This window comes from Sus scrofa, chromosome 9 (assembly GCF_054392235.1).
Source record: "Sus scrofa isolate SSC_HxYL_T2T_F1_AM1 chromosome 9, Sscrofa_HxYL_maternal_Yorkshire_Landrace_v2.0, whole genome shotgun sequence".
Lineage (NCBI taxonomy): Eukaryota > Metazoa > Chordata > Mammalia > Artiodactyla > Suidae > Sus > Sus scrofa.
The window spans coordinates 37,083,380-37,107,207 of NC_139391.1; the positions used below are offsets into that span (position 1 = coordinate 37,083,380).

A 23,828-nucleotide genomic window follows, 5' to 3' on the forward strand; every position below is an offset into this window, starting at 1 on the left:
ATGATTAAGTAATTTTTAAGCAAATTGATTTTGTTATAAGTTAAAGACTTATACCACCCTAGCAGGTATTAGTTTGACTACGAAAAGAACCAGATGTAAATGACAACCAGGTCACTTGATGGAGATCTCAAGATGAATGGTCTACCCTTAATTGGGTTTGCTCCCTGGCATAGAAAATGGGAAGAGGAAACTGAAACGTAGTCCGTTAACTATGCACACCAATATACACATATCAAACAATCACACTTCTCTGGACACAAGCCTTTTCCCTGCAATCTTTCTTATGTTTCATGAAGGCTGCTACTGTAGCATTTGCCCCATTAACTCTTTGTTGATGCTGACACTGTTCAGTTGGTTCATTGTCCTTCCTCTAAAAGAAATAATCATGGCCTCTAGAAGCAGATGGAAATAAGTGGTATGAGAACAGTTTGCTAGCTATTTGGGGGGAAAATCAATTTATATAATTATCCTACCTTATAGGTAAAAGATATATCACATAAATTAAAAAGCTAAAATTTTAAAAAGGCTTTAAATCTAGAGGTATATGTCAACATAATTTCTAAATGGAAATCTTTGTAATCTTTAAAAAACAAAGGATTTTTAAACTTTGCACATTTTATTATATAAAAATGGTAAGTTCCCTTTTTTTGCACAGTGGGTTAAGGATCTGGCATTGCCAACAACAAGAAAAAAAAAAAAAAAAGGAAAGGAAAGAAAAAATAACCTATAACCCTATTCTCAGATAAATAGAAGTTAAATGCAAACTGAAAACTGGGAAATATAATAAATAGGACAAAAGTCAATTTCCTTAACGTATAGAGAAACATAAAGCAGAAAGAAAAAAAAAAACCACACTGAAAGTCTGTGTCAGCTAAAGTTGCTTGCCGTCTAGAATCTATTCCTCCTAGTTCCCTTCCTTTTTGGCTTTGTTGTGGGCAGCAAAGTGTGCAGTCCCAGGGGATGGATCCTGAATGATTTAAGCCTAACATTTGAGTCCTACTTGATTTCTCACTTCCCTTATAACAAAGGGTGGCCTTAACCTGGTTCTGGTTCTCTGGAAAGGAGAAACCTGCTGGGAGAGCATTTGGAAAAGCTTTTACTTTCATGGTAAAAAGGACAGATGCAGTTGGCTCCACCCTGTCCCCTCTCATCCTGCCTAGAACAGGGATGTGATATGCAGAGCAGCTGCAGACATCTTTCATCGCAAAGACACCATCCTGACATCCTAAACCACTAAAGCAGCTAGTAGTTGCCTATGTTCAGATGTCTTGTTATGTCAGAAAAATTCACCCCTAATTCATTAAAGCCACGATTTGATCCGATATTTGTGACAAGAAACATTCTGAATATAAATTCTAAAATACAAATGGGCAAAGATATAAATGGATTCATAAAGGTAAATGAATAGTAAACTTATGGAAAAGAGTTCAAATTCATTATAACCACAGTGTCAGAAATTAAATCTAGTATAAGAATTTTTTGCCGGAGTTCCCGTCGTGGCGCAGTGGTTAACGAATCCGACTAGGAACCATGAGGTTGCGGGTTCGGTCCCTGCCCTTGCTCAGTGGGTTAAGGATCTGGCGTTGCCGTGAGCTGTGGTGTAGGTTGCAGACACGGCTCGGATCCTGTGTTGCTGTGGCTCTGGCGTAGGCCGGTGGCTACAGCTCCAATTAGACCCCTAGCCTGGGAACCTCCATATGCCGCGGGAGCGGCCCAAGAAATAGCAACAACAACAACAACGACAAAAGACAAAAGATTAAAAAAAAAAAAAAAAAAGAATTTTTTGCCTACAAAATCAGCAAAGATTAAAAAAGTAGAGTATGGTAAAATGGTGGCTTTCCACTGCCAGTCAAGCTACAGTTTGGTAGAACATTTTTGGGAAGTGATTTGGTAACATGTAACAAGAATTTAGAAAATGTTTACATTATAAACTAATGATTCTACATCATGGAATTTACCTTAAGGAGACACTTTAAATTGAATTAAGGATGTAAGCACAAAAGTTTGTCACTGTGTTATTTAACGTAGTGTAACAGAGAAGAACACACCTGACTTCATATTGAATCAATTCCTTTAGCTCTAGCCTTTGTGCTCTGTTGCTGCTTAGTCATGCTGGCTCTGCACCTTTGGGAAAAGAATGTTGCCTGTAGCCTGAAGTATACAGAAGAGCCCATATTCAAGGCTCTGATCTTTTAAAGGTATAACACTTTTCCATTAATATAGAGATAAAAAGTTGCATAGCAAAGAATAACATTTGTCTTGTTAGGGGTTTAAAGGAACACTGTGGCCACACCTACATGGACCACTGCAAGTACAATGAACTCTGGTACCAAGAAGTTGACAACAACCAGCCACAGTCCTTTCCCTTTTTGGTATAAAAGAAATCTGAATTCTAACTCAGGTAAGATGGTTCCTTGGGACACTATGGTCTGTTGCACCATGGTCTGTTGGCTTTCCAGATAAAGTGCAGCATAGTTGGTGCAAAATAAACTTGCTATTCCTTGCCCCAACTTATCTCTTGATTCACTGGCATATTAGTGCAGCAAGCAGTGTGAGCTAGGACTCATTAACAAGAACAGTAAGAAACAAAGGAATAAGAGAAAATCAAAGTGCCTAAAATATTGGAATGATTAGTTAAATTATAAAATATATACGAGTAGAAGAGTTTGCAGCCACAAAAAATAATGTCGACTAAGAGTCTTTAATTTGAGGGGGTTATTTTTATGTTATATATTACACAAACAAAAACATATACAGTACAATCACAACTACATGAAAGTGAATGTGAGTGAAAACAGTTGGACGGTTCCTAAAAAGCTAAACACAGAATTACCAAATGTCATAGTGCTTTCACTTCTGGGTATGTACCCCAAAGAACTGAGAACAGGTACTGAAAATTCTTGTAGATAAATTTTCATAGGCAAAATTTTCACAATAGCCAAAAGGTGGGAAAAATCCAAATGTTTATCAATAGAGGAATGAATAAACAAATTGTGGTATATGCATACAATGCAATACCATCCAGTCATAAAAAAAAAAAAGCAAGTATAGATACATGCCTCATGCTATATAAACCTCAAAAACATGCTTTGTAAAACAGACACAAAGGGTTTCATATTGCATGGTTCAACTTACATGAAATATCCAGAATAGGTAGATCCATACAGACAGAAAGCCGACTGGTGGTTGCCAGTAACTGAGGGTAGGCAGGAATGAAGAGAAACTATTTCATCACTTTAATTTTGGGGTGATAAAGATGTTTCTAGCCTTTGTCCAAATATCCCAATACCACTTGTTGAAAAGACTACCCTTCATTGAATCACTTCTGTACTTTTGTAAAACAAACAAACAAAAAACTGGGGGTATATTTTTGGACTCTATTCTGTTCCATCAGTCTATATGTCTTTTCCTTCACAAATGCTATGCTAGCTTGATTACTGTGACTTTATAGCAAGTCTTAAAATCAAGTAGTGTGATTCTTCCAATTTTCTTTTTTTTTTTCAAGATTGTTTTGTCTCTTCAGTTTCTTTCCTTTTCTATAAAATTTTTTAAAATTAAATTTCTAATTGTTTGTTGCTTGTATATGGAAACACAATAGATTTTTGTGTATTAATCTTGCATCCTACTACCTTGCCAAATTCACTTATTAGTTATAGGATTTTGGGGCAGTGTTTTGGTAGACAATCATGTCATATGCAAATAGGGACAATTTTATTTCTTCCTTTCTGATACATATACTTTTTACTTTGTTGCCTTGCCTAACATTTGTTATGACCTCAAGTATGATGTTGAATAGGATTGATAAGATTGGTTGTACATCCTTGTCTTGTTCTCTGTCTTAGGCAGAAAGCAATCTTTTGCCCTTAGGTATGATGTTAGCTATAAGTTTTTTGTAGATGCCTTTTATCAGGTTCCATTTCTTCTTTGCCAAGAGTTTTTAGCATGGTTTTTTTCTGCATCAATTGATATGGTCATGTGTCCTTTAGACTGTTGATATAGTGGTTTAAAGTAATTTATTTTAAAATATTGAACAAGCCTTACTGTTATGTATTGAATTGGGTCTTCAAAAAAAGATATGTTGGAGTCCTAACTCGCAGTCCCTGAAAATATGATCTTATTCTGAGGTAGGGTCTTTAATGAGGTCATTAGGGTGGACTCCTATTCAGTATGATTGATGTCCTTATAAAAGGGCAAAATTTGGACACCAGAGGCAGACACACACACAGGGAGAATGCCACGTAAAGACTAAAGTCACACTGCCACCAGCCTAGGAATTAGGAGGGGCTGGAACAGATTCTTCTCAAATGCCTTCTGAGGGAGCGGGGCCCTTCCTGACACCTGCAGAACAGATGTTTTTAACAGATCTGAGAACAGAGCAGTGATTGCCAGGTTACCCTCTCCCCACCCCACGAACCCCCTCCCTTCAATGGCCATTAAATTCATTATTTTAAAGTTGAAATCAAGGCAAATTTGATAAATGTAAAACACCGCAACCTTTCTTTGGGAAGTGGGGTGTTTGGTGGTCACCAGAGCCCCTAATTTCCTCTTTCAAAATTAGAAAGTCTAACACACAGAGGATGAGGAAGCTGGCTCCTATGGTACGCCAAGGTGATATTTTGAGTATAGCCGTTAATTAGGGCCATTGGTGATGCCAATAAGCAAACATTCCTGAGAAGGAGAGTGAAGTGTGCCTATGGTTCTAAATATTATAGCCCATGCTATAACTAGCTGTGGAAAAACAGACCTGAATTGCTTCAGCAAGGCTCTTAGCCAGCTGGTTCTCAGTTTCAAGACCTAAATGTGCTAACAGGAAGAAAAATATTTTCTGGCTAAACTTAACCAGACCTTCTTTGTCCTTCACAAGGTTTCCCCATATCTAGCCTTCCCTTACTTTGTCCTCCCTCATGAAGTAAGCTGAGGTTCACGAAATTAGGAATTAAGTACCTACTAGGTGTGTGACCCTCTCCGTTTCTAAGATAATCCTGGACCACAAGGAACTTAATATTGATATACAGAAACCAACTTACCCATGAATACATTAACAATACAAAATGTCTGAAATACTATAAAAATGGCAGAAAAACATTCAGATATATTTTTTAAACTATATATGTCCTAAAGGTTTGTACTGCTTTATTTGTAATGGTTCGAAATTACAAAAAACTCAAATATTCATCAATAGGTTAATGGGTAAACATTGTGATTTATAGTGGGGAGTTTTAGCACCCGAGTTATATCAATGGATAGATCATTCAAACAGAAAATCAATAAGGAAACGCAGGTTTTAAATGACACACTTAACAAGATAGACTTAATTGATATTTATAGAACATTTCATCCAAAAGCTGCAGAATATATATTCTTCTCAAGTGCATTTAGATTTTTCTCTAGGATAGATCACATCTTGGACCACAAATCAAGTCTCAGTAAATTTAAGAAAACTGAAATTGTATCTACCATCTTTTCTGACCACAACACTATGAGACTAAAAATCAACTACAAGGAAAAAAACAGCAAAAAACACAAACACCTGGAGGCTAAACAATACACTACTAAATCACCAATGTATCACTGAATAAATTAAATAGGAAATAAAAAAAAAATACCTGGAGACAAAGGACAATGAAAACATGATGATCCAAAACTTAAAGGATGCAGCAAAGGCAGTTCTAAGAGGGAAGTTTATAGCAATACAATCTTATCTCAGGAAACAAGAAAAATCTCAAACAACATAACCTTACATCTAAAGCAACCAAAAAAAGAACAAACAAAACACAAATTTAGTAGGAGGAAAGAAATCATAAGGTCAGAGCAGAAATAAATGAAATAGAGACAAAGAAAACAATAGAGAAGATCAATGAAATAAAAAAATTGGTTCTTTGAAAAGAGATAAACCTTTAGCCAGACTCATCAAGAAAAAAGGGAGAGGGCTCAAATCAATAAGATTAGAAAGGAAAAAGGATAAGTTACAACAGATGCCACATAAATACAAAGGATCACAAGAGACTACTACAAGCAACAATATGCCAATAAAATGGACAACCTAGAAGAAATGGATAAATTCTTAGAAAGGCACAACCTTCCAAGACTTAACCAGGAAGAAATAGAAAGTATGGATACACCAATCACAAGTACTGAAATTGAAACTACGATTAAAAACCTTCCAAAAAACAAAAGTCCAGGACCAAGTGACTTCACAGGTAAATTCTGCCAAACATTTAGAGAAGAGTTACCATATTCTACTGAAATTTCTAAAAAACTGAAGAGGAAACCACACTACTAAACTCATTCTATAAGGCCATCATCACCCCGCTACCAAAACTATACAAAGACACCACGAAAAAAGAAAATTACAGGCCACTATTACCGATGAATACAGACATGAAAATTCCCAACAAAATATCAGCAAACTAAATCCAACAATATATTAAGAGGATCCTATACCATGATCAAATGGGATCTATCTCAGGTATGCCAGGATTCTTCAATATCCACAATTCGATCAGTGTGATATTCTACATCAACAAACTGAAGAATAAAAACCATGTGATCATCTCAATACATGCAGAAAAAGCTTTTGACAAAATTCAACATCCATTTTTGATAAAAATTTCCCAGAAAGTGAGCATAGAGGGAAACTACCTCAACATAATAAAGGCCATATGACAAACTCACAGCTAACATCATTTTCAGTGGTAAAAAGCCAAAAACATGTCTGCTCAGGCAAGGATGTCCACTTTTATTCAACATAGTTTTGGAAGTCCTTTCCATACAATCAGAGAAGAAAAAGAAAAAGAGGGATCCAAATTGGAAAAGAAGAAGTAAAACTATCACTGCAGATGACACGATACTATACATAGAAAACACTAAAGATGCTACCAGAAAACTATTAGAGCTCACCAATAAATTTGGTAAAGTTGAAGGATACCAAATTAATACCCAAAATATCTTACATTCCTATATACTAACAACAAAAGATCAGAAAAAGAAATTAAGGAAACTTATCATCACATCAAAAAGAATAAAATACCTAGGAATAAACCTACCTAAGGAGGCAAAACACCTGTACTCTGAAAACTACAAGGGATTAATCTCCAAAATATACAAACATCTCACACAGATTTATATATATATAAAACAAGCAACTCAATCAAAAAATGGGCAGATTTACATAGACATTTCTCCAAAGAGGACAGACAGATGGCCAAAACACATGTGAAAAGATGCTCAACATCACCTAATTATTAGAGAAATGTAAAGCAAAACTGTGAAGTATCACCCCACATCAGTCAGAATGGCCATTATCAAAAAGTTTACAAACAGTAAATGCTGTAGAGGGTGTGGAAAAAAGGAAACCTTCCTACTTTATTGGTGGGAATGTAAATTGGCGCAACAGTGTGGAGGTCCCTTAAAAAACTAAATATAGAACTACTACATGACCCGGCAATCCCACTCCTAGGCATATATCCAGAGAAAACCATAATTTGGAAAGCTACGTGCACCACCAATGTTTACTGCAGCACTATTTACAATAGCCAAGACATGGAAACAATCTAAATGTCCATCGACAGAGGAATGGATATAGAAGATGTGGTATATATAGACAATGGAACATCACTCAGCCATGAAAAATAATGAAATAATGCCATTTGTAGCAACATGGAAGGACCTAGAGATGATCATACTAAGTGAAGTAAGTCAGAGAAAGACAAATATCATATGATCACTTATACATAGAATCTAATAAAAACAATACAAATTAACTTATTTATAAAACAGAAAAAACTCACACATTTTGAAATCAAACGTATGGTTACCAAAGGGGAAACACTGAGGGGAATGCTAAATTAGAACTTTGGGATTAACGCATATATACTACTATATATATAAATTAGATAACTAAGACCTACTGTATAGCACAGGGAGGTCTACTCAATGTTCTATAATAACCTATATGGGAAAAAAAGAATGAATATATGTATATGTATAAATGATCCACTTTGCAGTATACCCGAAACTAATACAACATTGTAAATCAACTATACTCCAATAAAATTTAAAAAAACATTGTGATTTACTACTCAGCAGTAAAAAGGAATGAATTACTGATACATACAACATGGATTAATCATTTTAAAATTGCTGAACAAAAGTCAGACACAAAAGAGTATGTACTATGCAATCTCATTTATATGAAATTTAGGAACAAGAGAAATTAGTCTCCAGTTAGCAGAAAACAGATCACTAGTTGCCTGGGATCAGGTATAGGGTGGGAGGTTGACTGGAAAAGGAGGGAACTTTCTGGCATGACAGAAATGTTCTACATCTGAATTGTGGTTGGTAGTTACCTAAGAGTACACATTTTTCAAAACTAGTGTCAAAACTTAAAATGAGTACAACTTACTGTAAAGTATACCTCTATAAAATTGATTTTAAAGTGTACGCCCTTACCCCATATCAAAAATAAGTATATGTCACAACATTGTAAATCAACTATAATTCCATAAACTTAAAAAAATTAAATTGAATTAAAAAATATGGAGTAATTTCAAACAACGAGATTTTTTAAACTGGGAAACTAAATAATTGATAGTAAAACAAAAATCTTAAAAGTCTGGAATCTAACATATGGCACAAAGGAAACTTTCCACAGAAAGGAAAATCATGGACTTGGAGAAGAGACTTGTGGTTGCCAAGGGGGAAGGGGAGGGAGTGGGAGGGATGGGAGCTTGGGGTAAATAGATGCAGAATGTTGCCTTCGGGATGCATTAGCAATGGGATCCTGCTGTGTTGCACTGGGAACTCTGTCTCGTCAATTATGATGGAGCACGTAATGTGAGAAAAAAGAATGTATACATGTATGTGTAACTGGGCCACCATGCTGTGCAGTAGGAAAAAATATATATATAAAGAAATTTTAAAAAATCTTAAAAGTCATATTTATGAAGGAAAAAAGTTATTCTGCATTTCTTTATTATTAAAAGAAACAGTTATTTAAATCATAATGCATAATAATTTTAAGGAATAAAATAATAGTAAAATGGTTAGAGTTCCTTTAAACATAACATCCAAGAGATACTAACTTAATAGAGTATATTCTTACAAAATGCATATATGTTTTTTTAAAAACCTAAAGAGTAATAAAAGAAATTTTCACATTCTGAGGTATGTGGAAGTCATTCTGGCTGATACATGAGTTAACTTGAATTTTATGCTAACTAAAACAGCCTGTATGTGGCCTATCAAAGATACATTGTACCTCTGTTTAATTATTAAAGAAAAGGGCCCACTGTCCAGAAGTAAAGAATGTCCATGTTAAAAATAAAGATTAAATGCCTCCGTTCCTGAGATGCCAATGCTGGTCCTCCTTCGATGATAAGACTCCCTTCCCAGGTACCAAGCCATACTGACTCATTGTGTACACCCTGATCTGTTTTTTGAAATCTTGAAGGAAAGCATCCCTGATATGATTAATTGTTCTTTGTTCTGACAAGATACAAAAGTGTGCTGAAATCTGACTTGTGGTTGCCAAGGGGGAGTGGGGGAGGAGTGGGATGGATGGGGAGTTTGGGGTCCTTAGATGTAAACTATTACATTTAGAATGCATAAGCAATAAGGTCCTACTGCACAGCACAGGGAACTCTATCCAATCTATTGGGATAGAACATGAGGAAGGATAGCATGAGAAAAAGAATATGTGTGTGTGTATATATATATGAATATATATATATATGAATATATATGAATATATATGAATATATATGAATATATATGAATATATATGAATATATATGAATATATATATGAATATATATGAATATATATGAATATATATGAATATATATGAATATATATGAATATATATATGAATATATATGAATATATATGAATATATATGAATATATATGAATATACATATGAATATATATGAATATATATGAATATATATATGAATATATATTCATATATATATGAATATATATATATATATACACACACACACGTATATATATGACTAGGTCATTATGCTGTACAGCAGAAATTGACACAACATTGTAAATCAACTATACTTTCATTTTTAAAAATTTCAACAATTTCAAAACTATGCTGAAATCCATGCTTTTCCAGAGCAGTTCCTCAGGCTAATCTGACAGGTTGTTTTCTGGGCTATATTATAGTCCTCAGTTTGGCTCAAATAAAACTCTTTACTATTCCTATTATAGATTGTTTCTTGATTATTTTCATTGACAACAGTTACCTGTAATTTTTCCTACATGTGGCAAATGCTATTAGTGGTTATCCTTTTCCTGGAAATAAGACTCCTCATTTCTAGTTGGGTAAATGACTACCTAGAATTGCATGTTCTTTATTTTTATGGTTAATGAATAGCAAGAGCTTTAAAGGGAAAAGATTCCAGAGCTGGTTTTCCAGCTCCTACTGGCATTTCACAGTAGGAGGCAGCACTGCACAGTGATCAGGAACTGATGGAGTTCACTAAGCCAGTGCTTCTTGGTACTATTATCTCAATCATGTTACTTATCCTCTCTAAGCATCCTCTGTAGAATGGAGATTAAAAATATCCCTGAATTCATCAGGTTGTTGTGAGACATAATTAAAGGAGATGATACACATGAAGCCTTTAACACAGAAAACGTGCTCAACAAATACGAGCTATTATTATATTGTTGCTGTTATTAGCTTTTGAAAAAAAAAAACCTGCTTTATCAGATTAGGGTAGGATAAAAACTAATTAACATGAAACACTTTAAAAGCTAAATAAGTTATAACGTCACAAAACCTAATGACAACACTTCTCCCCAACTTTGTGGCATGGAGCCATATAATAATATAGCTGTTCCACATATATTGCCCATGACCAAGCTAAGGAGTAACCAGAAAGGAGAATTCGTTTGGAAAAAGCTCTTCCCTCGGTTTAAAGGAATTTACTAAATTGGATGTTATCATAAAGTACAGACACCTCAAAGATCCATGATGTTGATCCCATACCTTCATATATTATTGGAATATTCCATCCTATAGGGCACTCCTGTGACCTCCAGGCGGTCCTCATGGTCCCTTCCCCAGCCACACAGGGCTCTGGGGGGACAAGCTACATTGATATGAACTCTTCATCTTACAGGATTTACCACCAACCAAAAACTTTCATAGATTATTTTCGTTGACAACAGTTGAAGCCAGGTGGGTCAGAATTTCTCTGCTCTATCCTCAGGGCCAACACAGTGTCTGGCATATAGGAGATGCCCAGTAAATAGGCATCCGATGTTCTTGAAAGTCTACCCCAGCCAGAGGCAGATTTCACCAGCTGGGAGAGGAGAGGGCAGGCAGAAAGCCCAGGAGAGACAGGAGGCTTGAGTATCTGGCTTTGAATCTCTGCAGGATGCTGCAGCTTCCACTGGCTACGGACAACTTTACCACTTTGACATACACACTCTCACTCCCTCAGGACTGAGCCACAGCTCAGGTACATTAGGGTAAATCAATCAAAACAAGTAAGTTCTGGAAAATCCTTCTGGGCTGCAATCTTGCCACAGAGCAAAGACCATATAAATCTAGACATGCCATTTTTCAACTTGATTACACCAGGTGCTGTAACGTCCTTATAAGTTTTCTGCAATAGGAAAAGGAAACATTTTTGATGTATTGATATCTCTTCTGTGAGCTGACTAGTTGATTTAATCTCTTGGTACTTTCTATTTCAGTTATACTTATGAGATAGGGTGGTGGGGGTGATAGGTAGGTAGCTGTGTTTTTCAAAGACTTGTAAAAAGTAAGATGCTTTTCAGATTTTATACTATCTATCTGTCTGTCTGTCTGTCTATCTATCTATCTATCTATCTATCTATAGTATTTGTGTGTACACACACACACCCACACCCACACCCCTATATACTTCCTCCAAGTTGCGAGAGAAATATGGGGAACATTTTCACTGCCAATCAATTGTGATTCAAACTCTCATCCATTTTTCCTCACTGCAGCTAGAACCACAGACAGCAGAAGGATGAAAAAGTCAGGCCCAAGTGAACACTTTCAGGAGAAATCCTTTGCACAATCCAATAAGAAGTGGAACTGACAGACTGGAATTGAAGTGGTAATTTCCACTTCTTTAACTGGCTCTCAGAGTATTTCTGTAGTTCAGATCTCAGACTCACAAGACAGAAGAGGATAAATGTAAAACACAGATTATAGTGCATTACAAGGTTCAAAGGAGGGAGAAATCCTGTTTGCCTGGGTGGAGGGTTTGGGGAATGAAAAGAAGGTGGAACTGAGTCTGAGAAGTGGGGAGAGAAGCTGCGGGCTGCAGAAGCCTCTGACTCCAGCCAGGGCAGACCATTGATTCCTTCATCAAGGGTTTACCAGGGGCCTATCAGGCAGGCATCTTGTGGCCATTGTGTCCCCTCCTCTAGGCCATGAAATCCTACACCCGCCACCCATCCCCCATCTGTCTTCCTGAAGCCTCAGGAGGTGGCGTGTGCCTGGTACTCCTGCCCAGACTCCCAGGCATGCCTGTGTCTCTCAGCAAACATTTACTGAATGCTCATCCTGGGCCAGGAGCTGCGGCAGGCCTGGAGATTCTTTGAAAGGAGAAGCATAAATTTTTGCTTATTTTCTTCTAGTTGTTGTACACATGCCCAGATGCCCAGAAGTAACTGAAATAATAGCATAGGCACTATTTTGTGTTCTGCTTTTTCACAGAATAGAGCCTCATAAACATTGTTCCACAGTTGCATCCACGATAAGCTTGAGGTGTCTTCAAAACAATCAAGGTAGTCAGAATATAGAACTAAAATGTCACACTGATGGGACATAATGATATCTTTATTATTGTCCTTTCTAATGTCTGTACTCTTACTGAGATTTGAAATTTCCCACTATTTTGCTATTATAGGTAATATAGCAATATCTGAGAGTAGATGCCTTTTTTTTCCTCCACTAAATTGTTTCTTCGGGGAAAAACATGGTATAGTGGAAAGAACACAGGTTTTAGAGCCAGATAGATTTGGGCTCAAACTCTAGCTCTGCCATTTGTGAATTGTGTCATCTTGGGCACATTCCTTAACGTTGCTAAATTTCGGTTTCCCTACCGTACAAAGCCAGTAATAATACTCATCTCAAGGTATGGTTATGAGGATTATTCAATGCTGCTGGGTAAAATAATTTTGAGATAGATCTTGGACTTGAATTCTGGTTCTGCTGCTTGTACAAAATAATCAACATTTTAAGGTTATTTCCTCCTCTATGAAATGGAAATTAAAGTGTGTACCTAATGAGGTTATCGAGAGGATTAATTAAATATATATAACATGTTTAATACAGTGCCTGGTATACAGTAGGGGACCAATAAATGTTAGCTATTATTATTATCACAATAATTACTATCATTACATAAAAGGCAACACTTAAATAATGTTGGTGTGGTTATCTTCTCCACCTCAGTCTCCAAATAATGAGAAACATCCGGGAACTGGACGACTGGGTCAAGGGCAAGTCATATCTTTATAGGTGTTGCCATATTGTTCACCAAAAGGATGGTATTCAACTTACGGTACCACTAGCAATATGCAGAATCTCTCCATTTCACTCCAAACCTCACCAACGGTCTTTTCTGTTATTTTTGAAGGTGCAGCATGGTACCTTGAGATTACTTCGATTTTCCTTTTTTGTTTTGTTACTGTGAGGGTAAACATTTTCCCATATGTTTTGTTTACTGTTTGGATATCTTCTAGTGTGAATGATTTATTCCTACTTTTTGCCTATTTATCAATTTGAATTTTGGTGTTTTTCTTAGAAATTTGAATAAACTCTTCATATATTGCAAACATGATAATATTTAATGCAAATACTTTCCTAGTAAGCTGGAGCCAGAGGGGTCTGATACCAATAAGGGAAGATCAGGGGAAATTGTGTGCTCAGGGGCATATCTATGGGTGGGGCTGTGGGCTCCTGCACGGTGAACATAACCAGTTTCATGCTAACATCGTGTCAATACTTCTGGCCTTGCATAATACTATAGCTCTATATTTCTTTTTTTTTTTCTTTTGGCTTTTTAGGACTGCACTTGTGGCACATGGAGGTTCCCAGGCTAGGGGTCTAATTGGAGCTACAGCTGCTGGCCTACACCACAGCCACAGCAACATCAGATCCAAGCCATGTCTGCGACCTACACCACAGCTCACAGCAAAGCCTGATCCTTAATCCACTGAGCGAGGCCAGGAACTGAACCCGAAACCTCATGGTTCTTAGTTGGATTTGTTTCCGCTGCGCCATGATGGAAGCTCCTATATTTCTTTCTTTTCCTTTCTTTCTCTCACTCTCCTTTCTTTCTTTCTCTTTCCTTCCTTCCTTCCTTCCTTCCTTCCTCCCCTCCTTTTTTTTTGTCTTTTTGTCATTTTAGGGCCACATCTGCAGCATATGGAGGTTCCCATGCTGGGGGTCTAATCGGAGTTATAGCTGCCGGCCTATGCCAGATCCTTAACCCACTTCGCGAGGCCAGGGATTGAACTTGCAACCTTATGGTTCCCAGTCGGATTTGTTTCTGCTGCGCCACAACAGGAACTTCTTTTTTTTTTTTTTCTTTTTACAGTTGCACCTGTGTGTATGGAAGTTCCCAGACTAGGGGTCAAAGCAGAGCTGCACCACAGCCACAGCAACACCAGATCCAAGCCCCATCTGCAAGCTACGCTGCAGCTTGCGGCAATGCTGGATACTCTACCCACTGAGCAAGGCCAGGGATCAAACCCTTATCCTCATGGAGAAAATGCTGGGTCCTTAACCCACCAAGCCACAATGGGAGCTCCCTGCAGTTCTATAATTTTAACTGTAGGATACTTCTTTTTTTTTTTTTTTTTTTTTTTTTTTTTTTTTTTTGGTCTTTTTGTCTTTTGTTGTTGTTGTTGCTATTTCTTGGGCTGCTCCCGCGGCATATGGAGGTTCCCAGGCTAGGGGTTGAATCGGAGCTGTAGCCACCGGCCTACGCCAGAGCCACAGCAACTTGGGATCGAGCCGCGTCTGCAACCTACACCACAGCTACACCACACACTGAGCAAGGGCAGGGACCGAACCCGCAACCTCATGGTTCCTAGTCGGATTCGTTAACCACTGCGCCACGACGGGAACTCCATTAAATGTAGGATACTTCTTAATTGTCTCATAGACAGCTCAAGCCTATCACAGATAGGCCCCAACCAGCAAAACTTCCAAGCTTCTGCATTTAGTCCCTTTCCTACTGTCCTAGCCAAGAGATCTGGAGACTGTTTCCCAATATAGTAAAAAGGCCTCTGAGAGTCTCTCGGTGTGTCGTACTTTCTCCCAAACAATACTTTTGATTTGTAAGTCATGTGTCCTGACTTTCAATTAGGAAAATATGATGATCAAAATGAGCAGAAGAGCCAAGCCAACATGTCATCTCAGGACTTTTCTGCATTCCAGTATCTGCCACTAGAACCGATGCAGGTAGGGTGGTGCGTGGAGCAGTCCCACAGAGATTGCTGTCCAGCAAGGGTGTTTGATAGTAGGACCCGGAAACAATCAGAGGGAAATAAAGTACTAGAAATAACTGCCTTGAGGGCTTGGCTCAAGTGTTGGCTTTCCTTAAATTATTTTTGTATTTTAATAGTGACATTTTTGAGATTGTTGGGTAATTACTTTCATTTAATTTAATAGTTAACAGTATTGACTTTGTCTTAGCATCATTGCTTTTTCTGTTGATGCTCCAGTTAGGATGGGAAGAGTCATGAAATCATAAAATGCAGCGGGCTTTCCTTCTAAGGCCTAACCCAATGGACTCTGCCACCTAAATGTACTTCCAGTTCCCCTAAAGTCAACTCTTGGCCACCATGAGGTGCTACAGAGAAAACACAAGGCAAGCATCGAGTCAAATGTAAAAAGTCAAAATTCCCTTGAATGGATTTTAAAATAAATGATATTACTATTTCTAAGAACTATAGTTCATGAGCAGTTCATAGGATTTTGATAACATCATAAATAGAAGCTTCCCGCCTATTATTTCCCAATTCTCTCAAAGATTGCACTCAAAATATACTGGATGCTTTTAAGAAGCCCCATCTTCTCCAGAGACAAGAAACATTCCCAAGAACACACACTGAGAGCAACCACAGTTTCTTAGTCTGGAGTATGTGTTGAAGACAACAGCAAGCAATTCCAAAACTCTCCTTCCCAAGGCTGGGTGTGTCTGTGTACACTGCACGTGCATACGTGCGGATACATGCACCTGGATGTGTGTGGGTGTGGACATATGTGCACATACAGGGCACACTTTTGCACTATTTGAAGAAATGATGGAGCCTATTTTCCTAAAGGTAGTATGAGATGGTGGGAAATACACATCCTCAAACTGCAAATATTCATTTCCTCCCACAAGAGCTGTATCTAGGTTGGGAGAGTAAAGACAGGGCTTTGGGCCCTATCTATTCTAACTGCTTCTACAAAACCAACAAACGGTCCCCTGTATGAAGAGTATCTTTGGAGGTTTTTTTCCTGGGGTGCTGGGCGGGGTGGGGATGGGGGGTGGGTAGCTGGATGCCTGGAAGTAAATGGAAACTACGACTTATGTCACCAAAAAGTTGTTCACAACAAGACAGCTTTCTAAATTCCAATCAACGCCACATTTGTGGTCTGAGAATGATGCCCCAAATTTTCTTCCACGGCCCACTGGAGAAGGCCTTGGGTGAGTTTATTACAGGATTCGTGAGGAAGTCTTTAATTCATTCTAGGACTCTTCCCATAGTTTCCCAGCAAAACAAAACAAAACAAAAAACTGGTTAATTTACATCTCAGGCAATTAATCTCTGGATTTCGTTCCCTAGTAACCAGTCCCTCACCTACGACACTGCAGAGTAAGGTCAAGGGTTAAATTCCATAGCAACTTCTTCCCCACAGCTCCACAAGCGAGAGAACCCAACCATTCTAGCCACCCCACGCGTCCCAGTAACAGCCAGGTTCGCTGCACACAATTTGGCAAGTTCCTCGAGCTCCAGGCCTTGGGCTGCAAAACACTCAGCCTCCACCTCTCTCGGGCCTCGCTGACTGCGGGCGTGAAGTGGGGAGAGGAGTCTCTCGGGGCAGAGGGAGAGTGTTTTCGGGCGAGAGTGGACGACCCGGGGACCTCTGCAAGCACGTGCGCGCGCGCAGGCCAGGACTGCGCTCCCTGCCCCATTTCTCGGGCCCGTCTGGCCCGTGCCAGGCGACGGCCAGGGAGACGCCTGAGGGACCCGCGACCCAGCCTGGACCGCCTGCGGCCAAGCGCCGCCGGTGCTTCCGGGGCAGCGGCGCTGGACAAACTCGGAGAGAAATGCGCTAAGGGCCGCGCCTGCGCGGCTGGGGCGGAGACGCGCCCGCGCTGCGGGACTAGGGCTTGTAGGCGAGCCTGCCCGGGCGGCGGCGTCTGGAAGGAGCACCCTCCGGCCTGCCGACGTCGTCAAGAGATTCTTGACCAGTTTCCCCCTGCCCTGCTGCGCTCCAGATGGATGCTGCGTGTCCCCGAGCTCCGGCAGGTGCGCCACCAAAGCTGGGCGCCTCACTCCGCGCTCGCCCCGCTTGGGGAACGCGCGGACGCCCCCCACTTGGACCAGAACCGGAGGAAAAAGGAATTAGTTCTGTACCTGATTCTGGCCTTTTCTGCCCTCTGTAGCTCCTCGTTTCTTTCCAGCACCTCAAGGATCTTCCTGGCTTCTTCATCATTTAAGAAACTGAAATCAAACCCCCGAGGAACTTTCGTCATTTTCTCTACTGTGTGTGCATTACACTTAGGCTTCTTGTCGCCTCCTGTTACAATGACATTTTTCAAGCTATAGAAAACCAGTTTCAGGAACTTAGTCCCATAGCCAGCGATAAGTCCGCCCCTTTGAAAATCTAAAATCATAAACTTAGGGAACAGCCCACACCTACCGGGCTTATTTTGACAACACCTTAGTGACATATTTCTTTCAACCCATCCAACCAAGATGCAAAATGAACGGCTGAAGGGAGAAAAGGAGCCAATCCCAATCCTAAGGGGCGGGTCCTTCCACGTTCCTCCCTTCCCCTCCCCCATTCCGTATCAACCTGTTAAACTAACAATCCTAGGTAATTGTGCCTCTAAGTGAGGCCGAGGCTTAAGTGTTGGTTCCAGCGTATATGTTTTGGCTATTGCTCCCAACACTTTAGCTTGACTAGTAGCAGTGAAAAGAAGTTTCAAGACTAATCCTCCTTTTCAATAAAAAGCTCATAGGAAGTAGAATTGCCCTTAGGCGCTTTAGAACTAGCCAAAGGGTTATGCTTTTAGAAAGATCCAGAGAAGGACCCAGAAGGGCTGAACTCATTACAGAGCCAGCTGTGCGTGGACCTGGTCCCAAGGCTGAATTTAGTGTATACTTGGAAATGAATTTTTTGCCAGTCTTCCATCCCTCAGATACCCTCAACCCATTGTTCCACAGAAGTCATTCTCAGGCTTTAGAAAAAAATCAAACACAAAACCATTTAGGATATATTAGGAGAAGATACCCCCAATGGTGGTAAAAAGCACCTCTTTGTAGTTTTCTCTAAGATTCGATAATCTTTTTAACAAATTTCTATATAATTAATTTTTTTGCCAGCACCTGCGGCATACAGAATTTCTGGGCCAGGGACTGAATCCATACCACAGCAGTAACCAGAGCCATAGCAGTGACAACTCCAGATCCTTAACCTGCTGAGCCATGGGGAAACTCCTTGATAATCTTCTTGATAAACTTTCAGAGAAGTGCCACTTTTAAACATTTAATCCTCTAACCAAAGGAAAAGGTAATCCTATAAAACCTCAGAAATAGCTTTCCCTAGAAAGTATTATTCCAAGGTATGATGGAAATTTCTAACTCTATTCATATATATACATTTAAAAATCATCAAGTCTTTTTCAGAAAACATTTTGTTGCTTTTGGGTTTACTTCACAGGCAAAAATAACTTAGGTCAGATCAAGTTTCTTGCTCCATAACTTTAATTCACTTCTTATAACATTCAAAATGTATCATCTCTTTTCAGAACAAATAAACCCAATGAAGATTTTGTATCTGTAACAAAAACATGCAAACTAGCTATTTATGTTTTGACCTTTGGATCCTCAGCTCACTTTGATCATTGTAACTTAAGACATGTCTAGGCAGGTAGCCATTCAGATAACTTTCCATGGGTGTCTATTTGTTATTTCTGTGAAGCAGGAATCACTTTAGTTCACCTATGTTGCACAGAATTCTTCATAAATAATCTCTGTGGTAATGATGGTTTAGGAGTATGTCTTGAATATGATGTCCATTTTTTCTACTCTTTAGTGTTGTCATTTATTCAGCGTACCTATGGAACTTTTTAAGGTGGGCACTGCTAGGCTCTTATCTTGTGCCTAGCATAGCAGTGAATTGACGTATAATGGTGCTTACTCCATGAAAGCTTTGTACACGGAAGAAGATAGTCCTTGTCTTTAGTTTATAATACAGTGGAGGAGATAACTCAAATAGAAAAATGACTACACAACAAAAAAGAGCATAATAGGAGCCGCTGGTTGGTTCAGGGAGAGGAAATGGTGTTTGAGTTGCAATATTCAGGGTCAGATTTCAATAGGAAGACATGGAGAACAGTGGAGGAGATGTTTGAGTCAGTTGTCAGCAAGGGGAACAGTGCCCCGGATAGCAGAAGTGCACTCTAGGAATCTTCTCACAATCCCTTAAATTGTCTGACTAATGGCCAAAGGAAGTAAAAACTTAGAGGCTGGAAACTACAGGGGGATATTCAGGGATTGATAGCTGACGTGTTTTGGCTGGAGTATGCATTGTAAACAGGGGCAATATTGTCCCTTGTGGAACAAACATTGGTTCTTGGAGGGTAAACAACTTACTTTTTGAATGTACAGTACAGACATACACACAGCACATGAAGAGATATACAGTATATCTATGGCATTAAGATTTCATGAGAAGGACAATTAAGGAGAAAAAAAATTAAAAGTCCCATTGGGTGGGGCAATAATAATAATAATAATAAAGTTGAAAAACCATGGAGCAGTGTATAGGACAAAGAGTAAATAAGGCAGAACCCTGACTATGAATGCCGTGGTGAAATGGCCACACTCCACTGTGTAAGCAATGAGGAATCAATACAGGTTTTGAGGATGACAGTGATAAAGTGGAATGTTGGGACGGTGAGCCTGGCAGCAGTAGATAAGGAGCAGAGTGAGGACGGTGGCGAGGACACCCCTCTGTTGGAATACTGATGCAGAAGAAAGTGGAAGGAGATACTCAGCAAAAGTGAAAAACGTGGGGCTGGAAATTCTTGGAACAGAGATAGAGAGGTAAATCTGGAAGTTATCTCATTAAAGATGACGGCCCAAATCCTGAGACTAGGTAAGATGGCCAGAGCAAAGGGTAGACAGAGTGGAGGCTGGGTTCAAAGGCTTGAATGACTGCCTTGGACTTTAGTACCCAGGCACGCTTTAGCCCTGCGTTGTGGCACAAAGGCATATGATTGAGAAATTTTTATATCAAGCTTTAATGTTGAGAATTTAAAAAGTACTTTATCCAAACTCACAGAAAGACTAGGTATTTTTATTTTATTTGGCCATGCCCATGGCATGTGGAAGTTCCTGAGCCAGGGATTGAACCCACACCACAGCTGCAGCCTGAGCCCCAGCAGTGACAAGCCAGATCCTTAACCCACTGTGCCACCAGTGAAATCCTATATTGAGAAATTTATAAGGCACTGGGGTTGCCTTAGAAACCATACAGATAGTTTCTGTGGGGCTATAAACTTATGCTTTTAAAGTAGAAAGAATTTAAAGGGTTGTTTTATGGGCTCATATAGCCAGGTCCAAGCAGCCATTTTCATCCTCAGCATCTGATAAACCTGATGACCAGCTAGAGAGAGGATTCATCAGTTTGGTTTGTAGTAGTAACTGTTGGGCATATAGCAAGGATCTTTCAAAATCTCCCATAGTGTCCTGTCTTCCCCATGCTTGTTGGCCAAATTCCCAGCACAAGACTTAATTATTTTTTTCTTCCCTCCGTTCATCCAGCCAAGAGAAATGCTGACCACATATTTGCTTGAGTGGCTGACTTTTTCTCACCTAAAGTCACTTATGCCCCCAGTAAGCCATTGAAAATCATCACTTTAGATTGGAGATGAATTTTTCACAGAAGTTTCAACAGCAGGCTGTGGGGTGAGTGGGTGAGAGCTTTCAGTTAAGCAAATACAAGTTGGGTGAAATGTAAGATGACTTTTATTAGTAAACAAGAGATAGAAAACTCTGAGAAAGGAGTTTGCACAGGGATTTAACACAGTTGTTCGTTTCAGTTTTCACTATTCTGATTGTTCAGTGAATAGCTTTGCCACTATAAATGGGAAACTCCCTTTTTGGTTCATCCTGAATCCACAATTATGGAGTAAAGATTAGAACAGTGGCTTAAACTGGACATAGTTTTTTGTTTGTTTTTGTTTTTATATAAGAACAAGGATAATAATAGAACCAAACTTACAAGATTATTTAAAAATTCACTGAGATGATGTCCATAAAGGAGCTAACAAGGCTGACTCAATAAATGACACCTATTAATAATCTTCAAGCACAGAGCAGCCTACAATTTTAAAAGCAACATTTTCTCTGACTACAAAAGTACTATTTTATTGGGGTTTTGGGGAAAATTGAAAAAATAAAGCATAGGAGTAAAACAGATGGAGGTCAAAATCTCAGCTTTATTACCTGTAAGTTAATGGAAGAGTGTTGTTTAGCTCTGCAGCCATCTGGGCTCATTATACCACCCCTTCCAAGTCTAGTCCTTAGGGCAGAGCACCAGAGGGAGACTTGGGTCTGGGGACCAGATATAATTGGTTCTAGAAAGATGGTAGGTAGATTGCTTACCACGTGCTTCAAGCTTTTTAATGGATTAGACCCATGCAGTCAAAAACCATGGATCAAGGAATTTCCCCCATCTAATCAGATGACCTATGCCACCATCTCCCTGAGAAGGAGCAAGAAGGGTCAGATAAAGAGGCTGGGAAGTTCCTTCTGTCATGGAAGTCCCTTCATTCAAAAGTGAGGGGATGGCTCTTCCCTCAAATAATGTTCATTATGTAAAAATGTTAGACTACGGAAAAGAGAAAAACAGTTATTATCTATAATCCAACTACTATTTTAAATATTTTATTTACATTTTAATGTATTCCCCCTTTCCATTTATATCTAATAGGTAGCATTAGATTAAGTAGTCTTCTGCAATGTCTCTTTATGAGGCCGCACAGAGTCCTCTGGGGTAATGAGGTATCGTGGCTCTTTGAGTAACAGAAACATCATTCATGGGTCATAGAGACTTCTGGAATGTTTAAAGAAGTCATTGAGCCCTGCTGTGACAGAGAAGAATGGGTCTAAAATCCAAAGTGTCTTATAAGGCAAGGGGATCAGAGCCTCTTGTTCTTTATGTCAGAAGTTGGTATGTGTGAGATCTAGGTCTCAAAATCTACCTGACAAAACCTAACAAACCTGCCAATTCAGGGAACTAAGCAATGCACACAGTTATTGTTCATCCTACTCCTAAATATTCAGCTTTACCCCACATCCCTCGTGAAACAACCTTTCTGTGTTCCCATTTCACTTGAAGGATGAAGGAGGGAAGTGGTGGACCCTAAGCCTTTTACAAACACCAAACACTCTGCTCCTAAACTCAAAAGAGGTAAAACATTTCCCGGGGCATATGACTGTTGTGATCCTACTAGCAACACCTGAAACAGGTAGGTCATTAAACAAACAAACCAAAAAGACCCTGGACAATTTCCCTTGTGACCATAGAGGTGGGAAAAAAGCCTAAGAAAAATGCTGGTAAATCATAGGTAGCAATATATTAAATGACTAAGTATAGTTTATCCCAGAAACACAAGGATATCAATATTAACATAGTTTACCTCATCAGGAGTTCAAAGGAAGAATACCACAGGATCAAAAGTTCTTTGATAAAATTCAAGTTTGCTTTTTGCTAGAACTATTCAAGATTGCTTTTTTGCTAGGAATAAACCAAATTATTCAAACTAAATTTTAAACTCTCAGTTTTAGGATTAGAGGCCTGTTTTCTTGCTGTAAGGAATGCCTGTCCCAGACAATACTAATGTCATAATTAATGATGAGTCAACTAAGCAAAAGCAAATCAAAGATGCCTGCTATTACCTATATTATATAATATTGTTCTGGTAATTCTAGCTGATGTAATAAAGAAAGAAAAAGTAATAAGTGCGACAATCTGAAAAGAAAATGTCCTATAGAAAGAATCCTAGGAAAATTCATCTTAAAACTTTTAGAAGTGAAACTAGAATACGTATCAGTGGCTACTGTACTGATTCATTCAACAAATATTCATGGGTGGTCCAGTGATGTGCCTGCCCTCAAGAACATTACATTCTAATGTGCAGAGGAGAAAAATGAGAAATAAATTAACATAAATTTAGAGTGTAAAAGGGATCCAAAATAGTAGTGTGGATGGGGTGGACAGGTGTCATGGCTCCAATGAGAAGGATCAGGGAAGGCTCAGGTGAGGTGCCATTTGAGCTGAAATCTGAAGTCTCAGAAACCAGACCTATGAAAAATTGAGAAAACGGATGTATAGATATCCTCACGGTGGCTTCAATTTGAATAAATATGGGTAAAAAATAGACATTAGCTATTTACAAAATCTTGTGAACCTATGTCATCTTCATGCAAGAAATAATCCATTGGATTCCCTAATGAATTATTAGCCCCAGGTAATGTGGTTGTGGTTAAGCTCACTTAGTATTTACTCAACCTGCTGTGCCAGGTGCT

At 38.9% G+C, this 23,828-nt stretch overlaps 1 protein-coding gene across 2 annotated transcripts in view; it reads right to left on the bottom strand.

The window, feature by feature from the left end:
- The window catches only part of EXPH5 (exophilin 5), an 86,656-nt gene extending 68,663 nt beyond the window's left edge, over positions 1-17,993 (bottom strand). The window contains exon 1 of one of the 2 annotated variants that reach the window (XM_084974207.1): positions 17,643-17,993. In XM_084974207.1, the coding sequence (XP_084830333.1) occupies positions 17,643-17,959 (317 nt within the window). In that variant the 5' untranslated portion in view covers positions 17,960-17,993. 2 annotated transcript variants of the gene reach the window in all.
- Between the last annotated feature and the right edge of the window lie 5,835 nt (positions 17,994-23,828).